The sequence below is a fragment of the Eretmochelys imbricata genome, chromosome 25 (assembly GCF_965152235.1).
Source record: "Eretmochelys imbricata isolate rEreImb1 chromosome 25, rEreImb1.hap1, whole genome shotgun sequence".
Taxonomy (NCBI): domain Eukaryota; kingdom Metazoa; phylum Chordata; order Testudines; family Cheloniidae; genus Eretmochelys; species Eretmochelys imbricata.
In genome coordinates this window covers 1867436-1884344 of record NC_135596.1, presented here as the reverse complement: position 1 = coordinate 1884344, position 16909 = coordinate 1867436, and the positions used below count along the sequence as shown (strand labels likewise).

Here is a 16909-nt window from a genome sequence, read left to right as displayed (position 1 = left end):
TGGTGGGGGCTCAGGGCTGGGGCAGGGGATTGGGATGCGGGCTTACCTCGGTCAGCTCCTGGTCAGCAGCACAGTGGGGGTGCTAAGGCAGACTTCCTGCCTGTCCTGGCACCGCAGACCATGCTGCGCCCCAGAAGCAGTCAGCAGCAGGTCCGGCTCCAAGGTGGAGGCGTGCAAGGGGCTCCACGTGGCTCTCACCCATAGGCACCGCCCCCAGATCCCATTGTCCAGGAACTGGCCAATGGAAGTGTATGGCCGATGCTCAGGGTGGGGGCAGTGCGCAGGGCCCCGTGGCCCCCCCACCTAGGAGCCGGACCTGCTGCTGGCTGCTTCCGGGGTGCAGCGCAGTGTCAGAAGAAGTAGGGACTAGCCTGTCTGAGCTGGGCAGCACCACCGACGGGACTTAACGGCGACCCACAGTTTGAAAACCATTGGACTAGATGACCTCCTGCCGTCTCTTCCAACCCAAATCTTCTATGACTCTATGATAATTCTGAGTTAACATGGTAATTGGTAACAACCATTGGAACAATTTATTAACAGTTGTGGTGGATTCTCACTGGCAATTTTTAAATCAAGACTGGATGTTTGGCTAAAAGTTTTGCTCCAGCTCAATTCAGAAACCTCCCAAACCTTCACCCAAACTTCAAAAGCAAGAATGTTTGATTCATGGTGTGTCATGCTTTTTGTCATGCTCCACATTCCTTGATTCTGTACAGCTATGGAAGCTGCAGTAACAGCGCCAACAAGGCGGAAGGCTAGACTCTAGAATGAGAGAGTCATGTGACTGTATAAGCCCGATACGGGATACTGGGTGCATTTCTGGGCACAGTCCCAGCAAGCTCATTCCCTGCAGGAGACATTAACAAAGAATTTAGGAGAGGATGAAAGGTTTAGGCATTCAGGCTTGTCCTGCTGCTGAGGTGATCCTAGTAGAGATTTACAACAACCCTACATTGTATGAATTTCAGGGCCTCAAGAGACCATTATGTTAAAATAATCTGATACTCCTGCATAAGCACAGACCAGAGAATGACCAGGTGATTCCTGCATCAAGCCCATAATCCGTGGCTCAACTGGAGCAGATTCTTCTGCGCAGTCCTGATTTAGAGACTTCAAGGACTTGTCTTCACTGCAAAATCAACTCAAGTTATAATCTGAGTGTTGCTCCTAACTTGAATCCTGTCCACCCCCATACCTTTCACTCAAGAGCAGTGGTGTTTTTAACTTGCATTGACTGCCGCAGAAGAGGTATAGACTAAAACCTGAGTGAGTCTAATTTGCTAACAAGACCACTCTGTAACATGGATTCAGGTTAGTGCTATTCAAGTGCGGCTAGTCCTCCAAGTTCTAGAGAACTTGCCACCTCCGTGGCAATCTGTTCCCGTGGTTACTCGCTCTGCTGAATAGCGGCATTCTATTCCCAGAGTCCGCAGAGATTTTTTTTTTCATTTTGTTGATGGTGTCCAAACCTATTAAATAGGGACCTAGGGATCAGTAATTTGTTAGCACCTTTCGTCCTAGACTCTGGTTTACAGTTCTTACTGCACGAGCCATCACACGCCCTGCCCAGTGCTATGAGGCAGCAATGTAGAGGTGGGAAAATAAGAAACTTTGGCAGATTTATTCAAGTGAAAGTAAGAAACACACAGAACAAATCAGAAAAGAAGGCAGCTGAACCAAATAGTTCACTGCAGTCAGGAGACTCCTAGTTTTGTGTCTGGGGAGCAGGAGGGAGCAAATCACTAGAATGTTTAAAAATGGGCAGGAAGTTGGGGCCAGGCAGCTTTTTCCTATCCCTGATGTTTCTCATATCTGTAATGCAGGGCGCAATGTGCTCTGGTGAGGGTGGCTCTCAGGAGGTAATGAGGGTAACCAAGGCATTGCATGTGCTTTCTTCATTAGAGGGTCCTTTTATTCAGAACATATAAAAAAAGTAAATTCTTCTCATTTTCCCAAAGATAGTTTTGTTTCAGAGGCAAAAGGTAAAACCCGCTGTGGCTCTCATCTGCCCAGTTGTTGTTAGCAGGTACTTACATGTATCTTGTGCTAGGGGAGCCCATTGCACAAATACAACCTGACAGGCAAGGCTCCCACAGAGCAGTAAGCTTAAAGCCTTGCCTCTTGCAATTGCCTACTTTGTGAAGGCGACTCGGGAAGGAGCAGCAGCTGAGCAGCAGCCTGTCGTCAGCCAGTGCAAACCTGGCTCACCGGGAGGATTTCAAAATTCAAGCTGAAGAAAGATCTTTTTTACCTTGATACCTTTTCGCCCCAACCCTGGCATTTTTCTACAGGTTGCCAGCTAACGACATGGTTAAGATTGTAGGTCTTTATGTTTACACTATCCAAAGGGTAAAAAATTGTCAGAACTGTGTGTACATCTCTCTCTCTCTCTCTCTCTCTTACATTTTTTTGCTGCTACTTCCAGAATGAAGAGAGGTGCAGATTCACAAAGATACTTAGATATTGTGATGCTGATCGGATCGGGCCCTGCATGGGAGTTAGGTGGGCGAATGCCAGTCTGCAAATCACTCTGAGGGTTAAGCAGTAGGTAGACACCCGGGCACCTAGAAGGAGGCAGCACTGCACATGCCCTGAGGCACAAACACAGGCTCCAAGGGAACCTTTTACTGCAAAAACCTAGGCACTGAGTGAATTTGGGCACCTACAGAGTTCAGTGGGAGTTTTGTGAATCGCAATGGAGCCTAAAACTGGGATAGAGGCACCTACACCCAGCCGTCGCCACGTAAGCACCTTTGTGACTCTAGGCTAGAAATACAGAGCTCCCTCTCTGTAAGACTGCACACTCCATTCTGGTGCTTGACTCAATTAACCAACTAACTCCCTCCTTTAAAACAGACGCCATCGGGAGGTGGTTTTGACACTGGGACGCCCAAGACCAGCCTTGCTAGGAAGGAGCTCCGTACGTATATTCAGTTTATGTCATGTCAGCTGATGGCATCTCTAGGATTTTGCAATGTATGGAGAGGGCAGGACATAGTTCTTTACTGGGAATTGGGATGCCCAGTTATATCCCATGCTCCTGTTGTGTTTGTTACACCAAGTGGGATAGATTAAGGCTCTCCAGCCAACAAAAATAAGATTTTGAACAACGCCCTCTAAAGCCGAAGATCTAGCTTTGCCCCAGTCCTTGAAAATTTGATACTGAAAGTGTTTGTGGTTAAAATCCTATTGTCAACAGGTACCTGAGGGTATTCCGACTGGTCTGTCTCTGTTACCTAAGTGATGCTTCTTCCTATAGGGACCTTCCAGTTGTTTTTGTATTTTAAACAAGTCACATGTCTGTGTCCATGTGACTGCAGTGCAGTCTTGTTTCTAACTATTGGGTGTGCAAATGTGTGGGTTTGAACAAGGAGTTTGTTCACTGCTTTAAATACGTAAAGAACTGCTTGGCCAACACACATCTTGTTAAAATGGAGAAACACAGAATTTCCAGGACAAAGGCAACATTTTGCAGTGGAGAAAGCAAATTTACACACCGGAGGAAATGTGTAAAATGGGCAGTTTGTTCCAGGAGCGGATCCAGTTCTGGAACAATGGCCTGTCCGTCCACGGCTGCACATAGGGATGGAAGAAATTGACAACTGGAAACTGTTGCTTGATAGTATGTTCATAGTGTGCTCACAAGTTGGCTGTTGTTTATGCTTGAGGGCTGCTTCTTTATGCTTTGAGTTTCAGAGATTTTAATGGTGGAGAGTTTGTGTATTTGAAAAATAAAAGGAAATTTTCCATGAGTCCTGCCTTGGAAGCATGACCTGACAAGTTTCAGTGCCTGAGATTAGAGAAAATGCCTCTGGTATCATTCATTACAGCTCTTGGTGTTCACTTGTCCATGTCGGGGGGACTTGCATGAGATGTAAATTCTCACCAGCAAGCCTCTTCCCTGAAGCTTTCACCTGAACTCTAGCCCTTGCCACATTCCTCATTACAAGCAGTTACAAATTGTCTTCCTTGCACTCAGGTGTCAAGAATAGTCTTTCCATCTCTGCAAACCTTGTCCAAGAAGTAATAGCTTGTGCGTAGCTCCACTTACTGGCTGGCGGATGAAAGTGTTTGGAGGGAGGACCTGTTTAGCGTCCACACTCCTCTATGAAAAGACATGTCCCAGTACCGTAATATACAAGGCTGAATTTATAATGCCAGTCAGAGCATTTTGGGGTGGTCCTGTGAAACAATGGCTCAACCCTCTGTTCACTTCAAAACCAAAATGACTCCTGTCCATCCTGATCATTCAGATTTCAAAGTAGGTCAGGGAGGAAATTTGTTGACCTGTGCCTCAAACATAACTGACTCGTTTTTGATGAAAAGTGTGCGTGTGGCTCAGCCTCCTATTGCACGAGTCAGTATTGCCAGCTCTCACGATTTAATTGTAAGTCTTGAGATATAGCCGGTGTTTTTCTTAAAGGCCCAGCTCCTGCAGCCATATGATTGTCAAAATCTCAGTTTTCATTTAAAAGAAAAAGTAAGCTTCTAGTCCTCCTGGTTGCAGAAAAAAGCTTGAGACTGTGAACCTTAACTCTCAGATGCCCAAAACTGTGCCCCGAGCGATAGGCATACATAGGTTTAGATTTTCAAGGCTCTTTGCGAGAAAAAGAACTAGGAACTTGCCTTTTCTTTGATTATGTAAGATGACATGCTCCTATACATTCCTAGTTTCCTCAGCTCAGGAGGACCATGGGGGTGGACTTTGCAGCTCTGCTGCCTTTATGTGTGTGAGCAAATTGCTGAAAAATGTACTAATGTGATCCTGTCACAGTTGCAGGGCTAGCTGGACTGTTGACCACTTACTGGTCTCTTTAAGTGCAGCCCCTCAGGTGTCAGGCCTCAGGCCCTCATCTCTCCTGGGGTGGAATTCCACCATTCCCCTACTCTTTGAGCTGGCCTTGGGCCGCAGCACCCTGTGCATCAACTGTGCATATCCACCAGGTCTGACTGAGTTTGGACACCTGCAGGCGTCTGGAGCCAGTGGTGACCAGCCTGCTTAGACCAGAGTAGTGTTACTTTAACAGTAGAAATAACTCAATCCAGAAAAAGGATTTAAAAAAAAACAAATAGTCTACACAAATCTCTGTCTTACTGAAGTCCAGCATCCCCCTCATGGTGTGCTAGGCAGGCCTAGCTTCTTCAGGCAACTGCCCCTGGAGTGCTAACCCCTCTCCTGAGAGTCCCTTTTTAAACTGCTATCGTCCTTTGGATCTTCTGGTTCCCAGGCCTTTTCCCTCATAATGGCCTTGTCTCTTAACAAACCACCCGTGTTTGCTGAAAAGGGTTTATCGTGAGACATTCTGTTTCCTTCCTGCTTGTTTTCCTAATAGTCCCTTATTAGACTTGTGACGGGATCCCCGGGGTGCAGCCTGGGACTGTGGGACCGCTTTGCCCCCTTAACTCTCCAGCCTGGGCTGTCTCTCACAAGCTTTGCTAGTGACAAGCAGCAAACCCCTCCAGGCGCTGTTATCACTCAGCACAACAGCATGTGGAGCTGCACACCGAGCTGGATTGCATGAATGCTCCCAGAGCCACTCATGAATCACACAGAGAAAGGCACCAGCCAAATCCCCCCAGCTCCCAGCCTTGTACCTCAGAAATATACCATCCTGCACTGCTCAAGACCCTTTCTTGAGCATTGCAAGTTTATTAATTAGTTCACCACTTCATCAATGGAAAGTGGATATACACCAGCCTTTGTAAACCTTAGCAGATTTACCAAGCACTTTGGGCAAACTCACTAGTAAAGATAAACAGTAAAATAAGTTTATTGATTACAACAGATAGATTTTAAGTGATTATAAGTGATAAGTCACACATGTGATAAGCAAAAAGTCAGAGTGGTTACCAAAATAAAATAGAATATAAGCTTGTAGTCTAAACCTTAACCCTTATCACACTAGACAGTATTTAGATCAAGCATTGTTCTCACCCCACTGGATCTTACAGTCTTTAATATACAGGTTTCTCCCTTAAACCTGGGGCAGTCTCCTCTTTTGAAATCATCAGTCTTCTGAGCATCCTTGTTGCTTGCAGTGTAGGTGTGGGGAGGAGAAAAGGCCACTGTGTTCTGTTTTATACCCTCAGTCCATGTGCTTGGAGAGCACAAGTCCAGGCAAGTCTGGTGGGCATTGCTGAGTCACCCAGCAAGGTTGAGTAATTCCCTGGGTGTGGCCTTGTGAAGGTGAGTCATTGCATTGTAGTTCCCTTGCTGGACAATGGCTGTTGATGGTTGTTCAACACCCTCCTGGGTGTTGATTATCCCCCTGGTTATTGTTTTAGGGGAGCTAGTATCTGGGCGCTTCCAAAACCCACAGCATATTTTAGTGACAACCATACAACACATTCTCATAACTTCATATGCATTAATGATACACATATTTAGATAGACAAATTACTTTTGACAACCTGTCATAGAATCATAGAATATCAGGGTTGGAAGGGACCTCAGGAGGTCATCTAGTCCAACCCCCTGCTCAAAGCAGGACCAATCCCCAACTAAATCATCCCAGCCAGGGCTTTGTCAAGCCTGATCTTAAAAACTTCAAAGGAAGGAGATTCCACCACCTCCCTAGGTAATGCATTCCAGTGCTTCACCACCCTCCTAGTGAAATAGTTTTTCCTAATATCCAACCTAAACCTCCCCCACTGCAACCTGAGACCTTTATTCCTCGTTCTGTCATCTGCTACCACTGAGAACAGTCTAGATCCATCCTCTTTGGAACCCCCTTTCAGGTAGTTGAAAGCAGCTATCAAATTCCCCCTCATTCTTCTCTTCCGCAGACTAAACAATCCCAGTTCCCTCAGCCTCTCCTCATAAGTCATGTGTTCCAGTCCCCTAATCATTTTTGTTGCCCTCCGCTGGACACTTTCCAATTTTTCCACATCCTTCTTGTAGTGTGGGGCCCAAAACTGGACACAGTACTCCAGATGAGGCCTCACCAATGTCGAATAGAGGGGAATGATCATGTCCCTAGATCTGCTGGCAATGCCCCTACTTATACAGCCCAAAATGCCGTTAGCCTTCTTGGCAACAAGGACATACTGTTGACTCATATCCAGCTTCTCATCCACTGTCACCCCTAGGTCCTTTTCTGCAGAACTGCTGCCGAGCCATTCGGTCCCTAGTCTGTAGCGGTGCATTGGATTCTTCCATCCTAAGTGCAGGACCCTGCACTTATCCTTGTTGAACCTCATCAGATTTCTCTCTGTCCCCTGATACCTCACACGGCCTGCTTTATATGCAATATAACAATTATATACAAATGAGGACTATGGGAGTTACAGGGCGCTCCCCTGGGGTGTAGAGTGTCAACTCCACTGTTGTCCTGCTGACTGTCACTTACTGGCCTCTCCGGTCATTGGCACTGGAATTCCTGATCTCTGGCCACAATCATCTCTTGGGAGGCTCATAACGAATGATAATTGTGCTGTGCTCCTCATGCCCTTCCACAATGGGAGAGTTTAATTCCCCAGGGTCAAGTGTTGGAGCACCAGGAAAATCGTAGTTCAGGCCCCAAAAGAATATTGGCATTACAAGAAAAGAATAAACACAAACATTAGCAAAGCAGGAAATGCAGAGCTCAGGTGACACTTCCCACACAGCACAGCCGCACACCCTTTCTGCTTATCCTTGTGGGGACAGTAACAGGCACTGGGAATCCAGAAGTACCTCACCCCTCCCTAATCAAATCACCCGTCTCTCTGCACCAGCCAGCACACGAATCAGCCCTCCCGCCAGCCCCTCTGTGCTGTAGCAGCACGACTGGTACTTGCTGCCAGCTAGCAGAGGTTACTTGGCCAGCTCAGGAAGCTGCAGCCCGTTGCTGATGGGTAAACAGGGCTGTGGGGCTCCCCTTTCCCTGCATTCCTGGCAGGACAATCTGAACATACATTATGCAGCTATAAATACAATTTACTACAAACCATTGCACTGATCTGTGATCAGCCTTCACCTGAAATGCTTTGAGCAGCAATAAAATAATTATGCTGGCATGGGGGGGTTGGATTTTCAAAAGGGCTAGAGGAGTTAGGCACCTAATTTCCATTGACACTTCAGTGCCTAGCTCCCTTACGCTCATTTGAAAAATCCAAGCCTAAAGTATCATCATTGGGCATCTGAGCTAATGCTAGGGGCAGTTCCTCTTAACTGGAGCAGTTCCTCATATCTCTTGGTTCAGGCTCCCTTCCAGACTCAGGAAGTTGCCACATTCAGTTCACGTGCTGAAGGTTTTCTTCGCAGCTGTGACAGCTAGAGCCTTTCTATATAGATATAGCAAATGCTGTGATTCCACAGAACAAGAGAGCAGCAGCAAGAAGAGGTCCCATGTCACTAACCTACGTGACCCACCCCATTCTAAGCTGTGGGCACCATTGAGAGGCATCTGTGGGGACTGTAACATATTTTGGCAAATTCTGCATAGGGACGGGAATGCAGTGAATTATGTTGCTATTGCAGCTCCAGAAATTCCTGGAGTGTACTCACTATTGTCAGTCAAAACAACAATTACACCAAGTACAACACTTGTCCCTGAGCCCATAATGTACCCAACCCCTCCTCCTCTGCTCCGCTCTGTCTGATGTAACATAGCCTTTGAAAGCTCCTCAGAACCCAGTTTGGTCAAAACCCTATACCAGTCAAAATAGGCTTCAGGGCCACTCCTCACCACAGAATTAGCCAGCCCTAGTAAGTCTCAGCCCTGCACTCCCGTGATATGCACCAAATCTTCCCATTCTCTGCTCCCCACTGGATCTCAGGGCTGTGTGCCCAAGCCATGCATTGAGCCTGCCCATTCTCAGCTCCACTCCTTGTCTCAGGGCTGTGTGGGCCTCAGAATGCTCCTGACTGGAGGGAGGGTTTGCAGGGTTTCTCTTCCCCATCATTCCCACTGCTCACATGGTCATAGCTACTGTCACCCTGGAAGCTCAGCACTATGCCCCCCAGGCTTGCTGCCTACCCAAATATCCCCCAATGTCTCTCACCCCCTCCCAAGCAAACGCCTGCTCCACCCGAGCTTTAGACACTGCACCATGCAATTGCCTCCTGAATCCTATGCTCAGCACCAGAAGCCCCCGGAGAGTCCAACTAGCCACCAGATAGGGAAAGTTGGCCAAGGTCCCATGATGTGAGGAAGAGATGCCAGTGTGCCTGAGCGGGGCAGGGCCTTACACACAAGCCCATCCTTCCTCCCATATCCTCCTGGGCTGCAGGTGATGCTCTATGCAGGTCTCAGTAACATGTCCAAAGTCACATAAGAAGCCTTTTCTTAGGCAACTGCCTGTGTGCAGATTTTAGAGCCTTTGGAAAAACTGACAGAACCCCTGCGGCAACAGCATAAAGTCCCAGCGCTGTTGCAAGAGCTTTTCCTTGGCCATAAGGGCCTGCCAAACAGGACAGCAACACAGCCCCTCACCCAAGGGGAATTTGTGGTGGTGCCTTAGGTTTCCACAGCCAGGACAAAGAGCTGTGTATGCTCAAAGGGGAACCTACTTCAACCTGGCTATGCCTTTGTGCTGTCCATCACTCTGCCGACAGACACAGAGTAAAATCCTGGCTCCATTAAAGTCAATGGAAGCATTGTCACTGACCTCAATGGGGCCAGGACTTCACTCTCAAGTTTAGGTGATGCTTAATGTCTAAGTAACATCAATCCCTTGTGTTGATTATCAATGGGCTACTAGAGCTAAGGCTGAGACTAGTTTACCATTTAACAGCTGCCTTTTCCAGCTGCCTTTTACAATTCCATACCAATTGACAACCGTGCTTCAGCAGGGCATGGGAGAAAGTTACTGGTCCAAGCTGAGGTAATCTGAGCAATTTTAAAGATAAAGTGCCCCTAAAATGTGACCATTAAATTGTCCAGTTCTTAGAATGTTTTCTTGCATATACCTGCAGTCTCCAACTCTGGTACTGGGCCTCCCCAGACTGCTCTCACTCAATGGGATTGGATCTGAGCTCATGCCCTGAACCCACTGCCCTTCCAGGGGAGCAATAAAACACTTAAAGCTAGCACTACAAACTAGCATCTGGGCAACATACAGCAGAGAGTGATTTGCATACGTGCAATGGAAAATGTGCATAGAGGTTGATTGCTCTCAGCGTTATTGGAGCACTCAGGGCAAAAGGCTCACCCCTTGACCTTGAGCAATACTCAAGGATAGTGAGTTCAACTCCTGCTTGGCAGATTGCCAAGAATGCCTGCCACTGTGCACACCAAAAGAAAAGGAGGACTTGTGGCACCTTAGAGACTAACCAATTTATTTGAGCATAAGCTTTCGTGAGCTACAGCTCACTTCATCGGATGCGTACTGTGGAGAATACAGAAGATGCTTTTATACAACAAACCATGAAAAAATGGGTGTTTATCACCACAAAAGGTTTTCTCTCTCCCCACCCCACTCTCCTGCTGGTAATAGCTTATCTAAAGTGATCATTCTCCTTACAATGTGTATGATAATCAAGGTGGGCCATTTCCAGCACAAATCCAGGGTTTAACAAGAACGTCTGAGAAACTGAGAAACGGAGCGGGGGGGGGGGGGGTAGAAAAAAACAAGGGGAAATAGGTTACCTTGCATAATGACTTAGCCACTCCCAGTCTCTATTCAAGCCTAAGTTATTTGTGCTGGAAATGGCCCACCTTGATTATCACACACATTGTAAGGAGAGTGATCACTTTAGATAAGCTATTACCAGCAGGAGAGTGGATTTGTTCGGGAGGGTGGGGAGAAAACCTGGATTTGTGCTGGAAATGGCCCACCTTGTTTATCATACACATTGTAAGGAGAGTGATCACTTTAGATAAGCTATTACCAGCAGGAGAGTGGGGTGGGGGGAGAAAAAACCTTTTGTAGTGATAAACACCCATTTTTTCATGGTTTGTGTGTATAAAAACATCTTCTGTATTTTCCACAGTATGCATCCGATGAAGTGAGCTGTAATTCACGAAAGCTTATGCTCAAATAAATTGGTTAGTCTCTAAGGTGCCACAAGTACTCCTTTCTTTTTGCGAATACGGACTAACACGGCTGTTACTCTGAAACTTGTGCACACTACTACTCCTTTGGGAAGTTTTGCCCTGGGTAGTGAGCTTTTTCATTAAGAGCTCTTATTTCAGTGTTCTGGCATCCACAGGTATACTCAGATTGACTGTATGCCTCACCAGAGCCAAGGGAGGAAATAGTGCTAGAAGTTTAGGATTGTTTGGTCAAGGAGCTCTTTCAGATTCAGCCTCCCAATAAATAGCTTACTTTAATATTCAAATTGCTCTCACACCATGTGCATATGGAGACTATCATAGAATATCAGGGTTGGAAGGGACCTCAGGAGGTCATCTAGTTCAACCCCCTGCTCAAAGCAGGACCAATCTCCAACTAAATCATCCCAGCCAGGGCTTTGTCAAGCCTGACCTTTAAAACTTCAAAGGAAGGAGATTCCACCATCTCCCTAGGTAACGCATTCCAGTGCTTCACCACCCTCCTCGTGAAAAAGTTTTTCCTAATATCCAACCTAAACCTCCCCCACTGCAACCTGAGACCATTATTCCTCGTTCTGTCATCAGCTCCCACTGAGAACAGTCTAGATCCATCCTCTTTGGAACCCCCTTTCAGGTAGTTGAAAGCAGCTATCAAATCCCCCCTCATCCTTCTCTTCCGCAGACTAAACAATCCCAGTTCCCTCAGCCTCTCCTCATAAGTCATGTGTTCCAGTCCCCTAATCATTTTTGTAGCCCTCCGCTGGACTCTTTCCAATTTTTTCACAACCTTCTCATCTACCTGAAGGGGTGTTCCAAAGAGGCTGGAGCTCAGCTGTTCTCAGTGGTAGCTGATGACAGGACAAGGAGCAACGGTCTCAAGTTGCAGTGGGGGAGGTCTAGGTTGGACATTAGGAAAAACTATTTGAATAGCAGGGTGGTGAAGCCCTGGAATGGGTTACTGAGGGGGGAGGTGGTGGAATCTCCTTCCTTAGAGGTTTTTAAGGCCCGGCTTGACAGAGCCCTGGCTGTGATGGTTTAGTTGGGGATGGTCCTGCTTTGAGCAGGGGGCTGGACTAGAACCTCCTGAGGTCCCTTCCAACCCTGATCTCCCAAGATTCTGTGGGGCGGGGCAGGTCCTGAAGGAGCTGGGGGGCGGGGCCAGGTGGGGCGGGTCCGGAGGGAGCTGGGGGGCAGGGCCAGGTGGGGCGGGTCCTGAAGGAGCTGGGGGGCGGGGCCACCTGGTGCAGGTCCTGAAGGAGCTCGGGGGCGGGGCCAGGTGGGGCGGGTCCTGAGGGAGCTGGGGGGCGGGGCCAGGCAGTGGCCCAAGGACGTTGCGGGGGGCGGGTGACGCGGGAGTCAACGCCCACGAGGTGCCCTGATCTCCCTTCGTCAGAAGCTGGAACTGGGCGACAAGGGACGGATCAGGTGACGGGGACAGGGCCCACCGTACCACGCGTGCACGCTACCTCCCTCCCGGCGCTTGCGCATTGGCGCCGTCACCCGAGTTGGCATTTCTGCGCACGCGCAGCGATGGGCCCTGTGGGAGACGCGTGCATTCGTCATATGTGCGCGACCGCCTGCGGGGCGGGGCTGAGGGGTGGCGCGGAGCGCACGCCGGTGGCATGGCGGCGGCCCGCTACCTGCGGCTGTGGCGCTGCTGGCGGCCGGGGCTGCCCGGGGGCCTTGCCCCGCTCGGTCCAGCGCGGCGGCGGCTGTACGCGGCCTGCTCCTCCGCCTCCCCGTGGGCGCTGTGGGCTCCGCGGGGCCCGGCCCCGTCTCCCCCCGCCGGCCTCAGCGTCGGGCCCCGGCGATGCCTGCGTGGCCTGGGCAGCCTGGGCGGCGGGGACGGGCTGGAGAGCGGCGGAGCCGAGGACGGCGGGGGCGGCGGGGCCGATCCCGCCGGCGCCCCCCCGGCCATGACGGCGCTGACCCCGCTGCTCATCCCCGAGCGCTTCCCCAACGTGCCGCTCATCGCCGTGACGCGCAACCCCGTCTTCCCGCGCTTCATCAAGATCCTGGAGGTAACGGGGGCCGGACTCCGCGGGCAGCCGGCGCGCCCCCTCTGGCCAACAGCCGCCCGGCTCCCCCATCCCTTGCGCCTGCCCGGCTCTCATGCCTGGGGTCTGGGACGCCATCCCGTGTGCCCTGCTCACCGCCCGCAGCCCCCTTCTCCATTTCATCGCAGTGCTTGGGACCCTTTCTCCTCTCCCAGGGCTGCGCACTGCATCCTTTTTCCCGGCAGAGCCACGGACACCCCCTGGCGCTGGGTCGGCCCTAGCTCCTCTCTACCCCTTTGCCTAGTGCGTGGAGGTAAAGGGACCGTGCTGCAGGGGCACAGACCCTCCCACCTCCTTTGCACCCTGCCAGCTCTGGGGAGACAGATTGCCTGGCCCGGAAGCCTGTGACCCTGCAATGTGAGCTAAAGCTTCTGGATCCACACAGAGGGAGAGGAGCTCTCTGCTGGCCTAGAATGGGAGGATGTGGACTGGCAAAGTCATATTAAAACCCCACCCTTGCTGCATCCCAGTCATGTAGAAGATGAGCATGCCTTTCTGGGAGCCCACCTATTGCAGGTTTCAGAGTGGCAGCCGTGTTAGTCTGTATTCGCAAAAAGAAAAGGAGGACTTGTGGCACCTTAGAGACTAACCAATTTATTTGAGCATGAGTTTTCGTGAGCTACATGCATCCGATGAAGTGAGCTGTAGCTCATGAAAGCTTATGCTCAAATAAATTGGTTAGTCTCTAAGGTGTCACCTGTTGCAGTTGATGCTGTGCCCTGGTCTATGCACAGATTTGGTAGAGTAACCCAGGGCTTGTCTACACTTAATTTTATAGCGCTCTAACTTGCTAGCTCAGGGGAGTGAAAAATGACCACACTTGTGCTTCAAAGCGCAGCCGTGGGAGCACCCCTGCAACAGCACTTTGAAGTTTCCAGTATAACCATGCCCTCGGTTAGGGGTGTGATTCTTTAATGAAATAGTTATACTGGTACAACCCCTAGTATGCTTGCAGTTATACTGGGGTAATGGGTCATTTTAGGGGCCGGCATAGCTTATTTGCTGTCTCATATATAGTTAAAGCAGAAGAACTTTTGTCTGTAGACAAGCCCAAGACTGGAAGCATTAGTAGGGACAGGGAGCCAGGATTCTTGGGTTCTGTTAGCAAGTATGTGGCAGAGCTATAATGTGGCCTTGAGTAAGTCAAAAGAAGGTTAAAGGAAGGAGAGGGGTACACTAGGGCCATGTGACTAGGCAGGGCACAAAAACAGGAGTCCAGAGAGAACTTTGCTTAGCCTCTTGGACCGAGAGGCAGAGGACTTGCATAGTTAGTTTATTTTATGTCTTCCCAGTTCCAGCTGTTCATCTTGTTTACCACTATGTAAAACCAACTTGTGGCAGTTGGAGATTGCACTGCAGCTAGATTTACGAAGTAAATTTTAGGCTGTCCTTGAATGTCAGTGCTTACGCTGACTGTAAATCTTCTTTTCATCTGTTTTTATTACCATAGTGATTGTGTCCTTGATTCAGCCTTGGGTGCACATGTTCACATGTATGTGAACATGATGTATTCCTGATGTCCTTAAAGTGGCAGTGATGAGTCTCATTTCCATAGTTTATTACTGTCATAAATATAAAGGGAAGGGTAAACACTTTAAAATCCCTCCTGGCCAGAGGAAAAACCCTTTCACCTGTAAAGGGTTAAGAAGCTAAGATAACCTCGCTGGCACCTGACCAAAGTGACCAATGAGGAGATAAGATACTTTCAAAGCTTGGGGGGGAGAGACAAAGGGTTCTCTCTGTCTCTGTGATGCTTTTGCCGGGACCAGAGCAGGAATGCAGGTCAGAACTCCTGTAAAGAGTTAGTAAGCAATAAATAAGCTTAGGGGGTCTTTCATGCAGGTCCCCACATCTGTACCCTAGAGTTCAGAGCGGGGAAGGAACCTTGACAATTACTTACTTCTATGGTTGCATCTTTCAGTCAAAAAACACCAAAGAAACCTCAGAGAGAGAGTGTGTCACATTTTGGGGCATGCTGACCGTGATAGTGGCCTTTCTAGTTATATGCCTGGCCATGTTCACTTTGGAATATGTCCTACTTTTTTGTACAGCTGTATGGTTTGGCACCCTTATCACACGATTTGCAGGTGTTTAACAACACATCTAAATCTGAAACTGAATATGCTGTTTGAGTCAGGAGGATGGATGGACGGACTTTATTTTGTGGATATTAAGCATTTGGAATGTGTAAATATTGATTCTTAGCACCTGGTAGTGCTGTATTGACAGTTTTATTGATGCTAATCTTGGAGTAAAAATATCAAGAGTCAGACCAATGTAAGTTTTAATTCTTGTATGGTTATCATAATTACGTTCATAAATACTATATTAAAATGTTTGGGTTTCAAAGTTAAACACTCAAATATTAGGAAATGCCAGAATTTGGGTTTCTTGTGCAACATTCATTCTGCCCCCTTGAAAATCGGTAGGTCTGGAAGGATTTAATTTTTATTAATAAGTGTTGGTAAATGTCAAGTTCACCATACACCCACTCAAATCTATGAGAAAATAATTCCATGGATGATGATAGAAATTTACTAATAGAAAAAGCAATAAAATTGCTGCTTGAGAATTTACTGGTTTGACTTAAGGATATTTACTTTGTATATTCTAACATGTCATGACAGTTTGTGTTTTAATGGTTAAAAAGTTCACTGTCTACTATCATTAAGTAATTTTCCGATTCCTGGATTGTCTGATTCATTTGTAATTTCCCACATGTGTATATAAACATTTTAAAAAACACTTAATCCATAATTTTGTGTAGCTGTGAATATTGACATAGATACAAATAGAAAAAAAAGACTTAAACATAGGTTTATGAGCTGTAGCTCACGAAAGCTCATGCTCAAATTTATTAGTCTCTAAGGTGCCAGAAGTCCTCCTTTTCTTTTTAAAGAACATTATCATGCCTCAAAATTATTTTAAAAAATCAAATTCTGATAAGCCTGTATATATGCATTAATGGTAGCCTTTAATTACGTGATGCTATACTAGGTTCCATACCTCATTCATTCAGTGCACTGGATGGATGGTGCTCTGGGGATGAGGCGTCTGTTAAGTATTCCTTCTGTCCTCATCTCAACATTCAGTGTGTAGCTTCAAACTATTTACTAACACAAATAGAACCCTACTCCAAAAATGTAATTATTCATTTCTTCGTTGTCTCTTCTAAGGTGCTCATCACTGTAGTAGCTGGGTGCCTTACTAATGTACAGCTGGGGAACCTGAGACAGATGCCTGAGGCCACACAATGTCAGTGATTCCCAACCGTGTGCTTATTCCTCCTGATCACATTGCCTTACTGCCAGACGCACTGAGCAGCCACAGGTCTAAACAACTTCTGTTGCAATTGTGGGTGCTCAATGCTTCTGCAAATCAGGCCTCTGGTATCAGAGGTTGGGCATCCAGAAAATGAAGAACACAATTAGTGACAACCTGTGAAAGTTTGGCTTAAGTGACTTATGTACATCACATAGGAACTCTGTGGCAGGGATAAAATTGAGTTCTCTTGTGTGACATTCACCTGTTTAACTGCTGGACCATCCTTTCTCTTTGTGCAGTCCCTTGCTTTGTTCTGTATAAGCTAGGGCTGTCAAGTGATTAAAAAAAGTAATTGTGCGATTGATCACGCGACTAAACAATAATAGAATGCTATTTATTTAAATATTTTTGGATGTTTCCTAAATTTTCAAATATATTGATTTTAATTACAACACAGAATACAAAGTGTACAGTGCTCACTTTATATTTTGATTACAAATAATTGCACTGTAAAAAACAAAAAAAAGTATATTTCAGTTCACCTAATACAAGTTCTCTGTATAATGAAAGTTGAACTTACAAATGTAGAATTATGTACAAAAAATAACT

The 16909-nt window shown here is 47.5% G+C and overlaps 1 protein-coding gene across 1 annotated transcript in view; it reads left to right on the top strand.

Moving 5' to 3' along the window:
• The first annotated feature begins 12585 nt into the window (after positions 1–12585).
• LONP1 (lon peptidase 1, mitochondrial) overlaps positions 12586–16909 on the top strand; it is a 48125-nt gene continuing 43801 nt past the window's right edge. The window contains exon 1 of the mRNA XM_077841879.1: positions 12586–13000. Within this exon, the coding sequence (XP_077698005.1) occupies positions 12602–13000 (399 nt within the window). The 5' untranslated portion in view covers positions 12586–12601. The remainder of the gene's footprint in view (positions 13001–16909) is intronic.